This window comes from Malus sylvestris, chromosome 3 (genome assembly GCF_916048215.2).
Source record: "Malus sylvestris chromosome 3, drMalSylv7.2, whole genome shotgun sequence".
Taxonomy (NCBI): Eukaryota; Viridiplantae; Streptophyta; class Magnoliopsida; order Rosales; family Rosaceae; genus Malus; species Malus sylvestris.
In genome coordinates, this window is record NC_062262.1 from 1738933 (window position 1) to 1744764 (window position 5832).

Below are 5832 nucleotides of genomic sequence, written 5' to 3' on the forward strand. Positions count from 1 at the left end.
AAAAAATTGAACTGACCTGTCATTCCCACCCAACTCAAGATGGTAGACCATGCATTAAAATGCAAGCAAACGATATAGTTTATATGTACCATTGTTAAGTATATTTTTCAATGTCCCTCTACATAATTATGACACATGCACTGAGAAATCTCTCACACCTTATTATATATCCCACTCAATTTGTAAATTTAAACCAATAAATGAGATAGTAGCCAAATTTGCACTAAATCCCACCAAAGATATATGTTCAAAAATATTTTTTGGAAAAGGAAATTTGCTTACTTAGATCTCACCACCTCATTGATTATCATTAGAAGAGTTTGATTTAATATATCTATTAGACGAATCTCGAAATTCAAACTTATCTAACGCTCAATGGGGGTGAGGGTGTGAAAGTAAAAAAGTTTTACGATGAAAGAAGAAACCTTGCAATGGCTTATAAGAGTTGGACTATTCCCCATATTGTTAATTAATTTTATGTAGAACTTCAACTTTTTTCATGGTATCAAAACTGGTTGGCCCATGTTTGAAGCCCCACGTGCTCCGCATCACCCATTTCATGTTGTCCATGTATTTGGGTTGAAAATCACCACACATGAGCAAGGTGTGAGGATGTAATTATAAAAGAGTCCAACATTGATAAAAGATAAAAAAACCTTGCAATGACTTAAAAGAGGTTGAAATATTTATCATATTTTCAATTAGTTGAAGATAAGAAAAAAATTAGCTTCAAGGAAATAACTCTAATTTTCTTTTATTTTTATTATAAATAATGAGAAATCGGATTCATAAACAAAGGGCCAGCCAAAAGCCACAAAGGCGAATACAAATACAGGAGGGAGTACATAAATAACATTTAAATAATAGATGGTATTTTCCCAACCAAATTCACAAAGGATGAAAACACCTTTGTCATGAAATCCAACAGGCTTGAATACATCAACAACATAAAGCAAAAGTAAAAATAAAAAAGTTACAAGGAGGGACAACAAACTCATACTGAGTTGCTGCAACTTATTCTGACTCATTATGAGTCAAACAGAAAACTAAAACTCGAAAAACAACTCGCACAACGACTCTGGTAAATCCATTGTACTTTATTCATTATTTGGGATTCAAATTTGATAAATAAGTTTGATGTCCTCATCATTATCATCCGCAGGTACTTGAATATTTTTCATATTTCTTTGGCTCTTCTTCAAGAAAGTTTTGAACCAGTTCGCCGAGCGTTTTGGGTACCTTGTCAGTGCACCATCATAGTCCACATAGTTAAGACCAAATCGACTACGATATCCCTCTGCCCATTCAAAGTTATCCAGTATCGACCATGCAAAGTATCCTTTTACTTTAGCACCCGATCTGCACACACATATAGAAAACAAAGCAACCAAATGCATTGATACGGATAATTAAATGTAAAATAAAATAAAAAAGAATTGTAAGAAGGCATATATATGTGTGTGTGTGTGTGTGTGTGTATATATATATGTATAACACTATATATAGCCTTATTGAATTCCTAAACAAGGTACTAACTGAATTGCTGCTTGAAGGTGACAAAGGTGGTCACGATAGTAGTTGACTCTTATGGTATCATTAAGGGCTTGTTCGAGTGATAAGCTGCTATTAGTGAACTCATCGACGCCTGCAACATAATGAATTATTATATGCGTTGATAATTTTCTTTAAAATGAAATCTGCATTTAGTTTTTGAGTTTAGACTGCACCTGATTTAGTCATGTATACACATGTGAAACTTTGATAATGTAATTAATTAAGGCTTGAAAGTATTGCTTACCATTTTCAGTAATATAAATGGCTGGATCATTATACTTTTCCTTGGTATAAATCATAAGATCGTGAATTCCTTTTGGATAAATGTATAACCAATCCGAAGCAGCCTACAAGACCATTTAAAGATAATTGAAATTCTCATGAGTTATGTTTTTAAGCAGAAAAAATACATATTAATCCTCCAAATGCCAAAAACTTTTAAGTTCAAGTTGGATGTGTACCCGTGGACCAATGGGTTTTCCATTAACCTCAGCTGTCATAATATACACAAATATTAGAATCTAATTATTCTGAGAACTTAATTAATTGCTTGAAATAAGTTTTTAATTTGTACTCACTTGTCGCATTAACATGAGGATCATTTATGTAGCTTTCAGGGTCAGATGAATTCTCTAGTGGATTGCTTGCATATCTAGCAGAGTAGTAATTGATTCCTATAAAATCATATGACCCATTTAGAGAATCGGATTGCTCTTTTGTGAATTGAGGTAATCGTGATCCAACATATGTTCGCATGCTCCGGGGATAGTCACCAGTTGTGATTGGGTCCATAAACCTACAAAATATACAGATATTCCAAGCATAAACTCATGGTAGCATATAATGTCTTGCTAACTATATATATTTTTTAATTTTGTATAAAAAAGATAAAGTATTTATACATAAAATATTTAACTAGTTGATACATCCGATTGAAAAATACTAGGTGATATATATATATGTATATTTCAATAATATATTTACCATCCAAACATAAAATCCAAAGCTCGATTTGCGGCATCTATATCTTTTTTTGCCTTCGAAGCAGGCTCAAACCAGTGTGTCACTACTGCTAATCCGATCGCACCATTTTGATATGCCTACATAAGAAAGTTCAAGAATATATATTAAGAGGTAGACAAAAATATCACCGTTGTTTATCTCAATATGCCAAGTATTCCTAATTTATTGTAACAAAATAATGCCTCAAATAGAATTTTTAATTAAGAACCAAATATTCAGTCCCAAATAAATAATTAATTAGACCTGGTATTTAGTCTTGTACAACTTCACAGTGGCTGCATGAGAAAGGAGTTGGTGGTGTGTCACCAAATATGGTTCAACAGCTGAATTTCCACCAATGCAGTTCAGTTTTTGCCAAGCAGAGCATCGTCCCGGTGCGTGAGTCCCGATTGCATAACCATGGTTACTTACAGTAAATGGCTCATTCAAAGTGAGCCAGTGCTTTACTCGGTCACCAAAATGCATAAAACAAAGATCTGCATAATCCTTAAAGTGATCCCTATATATACACATTTCAAAATGCATTTGTTACTAGTATTTACTTAAGTGAATAATCAATATTATTGGGAGGATAAAATTTCTTCACTTACACAATACGAGGACTTAATAAACCACCATACTCGTCAACTAAAGCTTGGGGAATATCCCAGTGAAAAAGTGTCACGAATGGCGTTAGACCTATATATAGCAGGATCAATCAATAAATTAAAATTTTATATGTTTACTGATTAAATGTTGTTTTATGAGTGCGCATGTAGATCTCATGATATATTAATGTAATGATGTTATATATGTGATAAGATAAAAACATCACCACTGCGTAGGAGTTCATCGATTAGATTGTTGTAGTATTTGATTCCTTCCATGTTAACTCCCCCGCTTAGCTTTCCATCTAATAATTCGAGCAAAACTATTAAATAAGTGAATACCTATCAACAAGTAGAAATTAAATTAAGTAGAACATGTTAAACTATAAACTAATTGGTCCCAATCAAATATATGGATTGAATCGTCAACATTACTTGGTAACAATCTCGACCATGAGATAGAGAACCTATAAGAATCCATCCCCATATTCTTCATGATGCCCACATCTTCCTATAATGGCACAAAAGGCATGCATTATCATATGAAAGAAGCTGAAAGTAAAGGTCTTGTCTTCAATATGTCTCATGTTTTCTTAAGGATCCAAAACTTAGTGTATATATACGTTGTGCTGATCATGATCATGATCAACTTCAAGAACAAAGGATGTATGAAATAAAATTTTGTGACGTTGGAACCTTGTAACGGTGATATTGATCAATAGCGATGTCTCCATTGCTTCGATTAACGATCCTTTCTGCAATTAATTAACCGAATTAATTTTTATTATCTACAAAGTAAGTAAAAAAATCTTGTGAAACTATTTAAATATGCATGTGTATGCATATAATGATTTTCACTTTACTTTTGAGGGAGATACCTTATATTTGATTCACGTAATGGTGATTGATTAAACATCATTGTATTAAAAGAAAAGTTGTGATCCCGTTGAGAAACAAAAGAATGGCTTAGCCAAGTGTCAATAACACATTTTAGCTAAGTGATATGATTAAACAGACCTGGATATTGGTGGGTGTAGTTATCCCATATGCTTGGTCCTCTGCCATGTTCATTCCAAGCACCTTCTACCTGAAATGTACGTATACAAAATATTTAAGAGTACATACAAAATGAATATGTATCAATATATCCATGCAGGGATGCTAATTGATTTGACGTTGAAATTAAACTAAACCTAAGTAACTATACGAAATTACAGATTAAAACAAATTAAAGTGTATTTAATTAGCTAAGCCCTAGAAGAGACTAGCCTGATAAGATGCGGAAGCTGCGCCAAATAGGAACTCTGGTTCAAGAAAATCAAAGCTTTCCCTGTGAAGCAAACCACATTTAACTGGTCGATCAGTATCGGCAGCATTGGTTTTTGTCGATGCGAAACCAATGAGTAGTGCCATACACAAAAGCAAAGAACGATACTGCATTGCCATAGTTAACTGTGAGTGTTTCTTGCGTGTCTTCCTACCATGCTGCATGGCGCCGTTTATATAGAGTACGTACGTACAACTGTACAAGTTAGAATAATAAATAACAACTTTTCTCTTTCTTTTTTTCTTCTATTATTTTCTGAAGACAACCGGGCTTTAAATGTAACGCCTCATTGAGCGTACTACTACGCGTGACTTATATTAATAGATGGAGTAAAATTTCTGTAACCAAAACGTAGAGCAATGGGTAATATTTAATCTGGAAACATTGGTAAACTAAAAATCTTATTAAATATAAGCATATAGTGTTCGGATAATGTTAGTCGGTTGTTTCGGGAAATATATGAAGGACTCGGTTATCTGGGCCAAAAACCTAAAGCTTATTATTATTTTTTAGAGAAGCCAATCCTAATTCAATCTTAAAATTAGGAGAAATGAGTGCAGGTACGCTTAAAGACGATTACTATGAGAGGAAAAAAAGGTAGCAAATAATCAAACTTTTTCCTTTTATATACTTTGTAGTTAGCAACTAGCAAGTCATCCAAATCTTCAAATGCGACTACACATTAACCTAAAATAGAATGGAGTTTCTTCGTGTTCATGTTATAATTTTGTATTTGTCCATTATTATCATACCTCTGTATCAAGGATATATTAACCTTGTCTATATATGTGTATATTAATATATATATATATATATATGTGTATTTTCTTTATATTTCTTCATATTCCCTTTTCATTATGTCAATCCAATAGGAAAAATAAAAAAACTCATCTTCCCTCCACGTCCATATAATTTTGCATTTTGTGACTTTCTTTGATAGACTTAGAGTGTATTACTAATACATAAGTTGACGAGTTATAATATGAGTACATTAAAAGTAAGGAAAATTAACGAAAAATTCAAAAAAACTTCTCTTTTAATGAAAAGTCATTTTTAAATGTATAGTGAATAGTACCAGGAAATGTGTAAATATGGTTTTTCATTAAAAATGAACAGTATCGAGAATATTTTATTAAAACTCCTATAAAAATATTATATGATGATGTGACAATTAACTGAATTTTTTTTCGTCAAAACAGAAGCGTAAGAAACTATGAAGTGGTGGAAAGAGAATGAAAGGAAAAAAAGGTAGAATAGACATTTAAAAACAAAAAATGAACGTCCCAAATCCAACATGATCATCTCTGGATTCTCTTTGTGATGATTTTGGATATCTATGAA

The 5832-nt window shown here is 32.4% G+C and overlaps 1 protein-coding gene across 1 annotated transcript; it reads right to left on the minus strand.

The window, feature by feature from the left end:
* Positions 1-891: 891 nt before the first annotated feature.
* LOC126615935 (beta-glucosidase 24-like) lies at positions 892-4616 on the minus strand. The gene is made up of 13 exons (XM_050283860.1): positions 4434-4616; positions 4182-4251; positions 3861-3919; positions 3600-3675; positions 3392-3469; positions 3168-3255; positions 2821-3076; positions 2539-2654; positions 2133-2350; positions 2016-2047; positions 1799-1901; positions 1537-1645; positions 892-1359 (listed from the first exon to the last, which is right to left on the minus strand). The coding sequence occupies exons 1-13, from the start codon at positions 4608-4610 to the stop codon at positions 1116-1118; spliced, it is 1626 nt and encodes a 541-aa protein (XP_050139817.1). The 5' UTR covers positions 4611-4616; the 3' UTR covers positions 892-1115.
* Between the last annotated feature and the right edge of the window lie 1216 nt (positions 4617-5832).

Coding starts and splice junctions, on each gene's coding strand:
- LOC126615935 (XM_050283860.1), bottom strand. CDS start 4,610: ATGGCAATGCAGTATCGTTCTTTGCTTTTGTGTATGGCACTACTCATT. Junction 3,256..3,391: donor CGATGAACTCCTACGCAGTG/GTGATGTTTTTA, acceptor TGCTATATATAG/GTCTAACGCCATTCGTGACA. Junction 1,360..1,536: donor CACCTTCAAGCAGCAATTCA/GTTAGTACCTTG, acceptor ATGTGTGTGCAG/ATCGGGTGCTAAAGTAAAAG.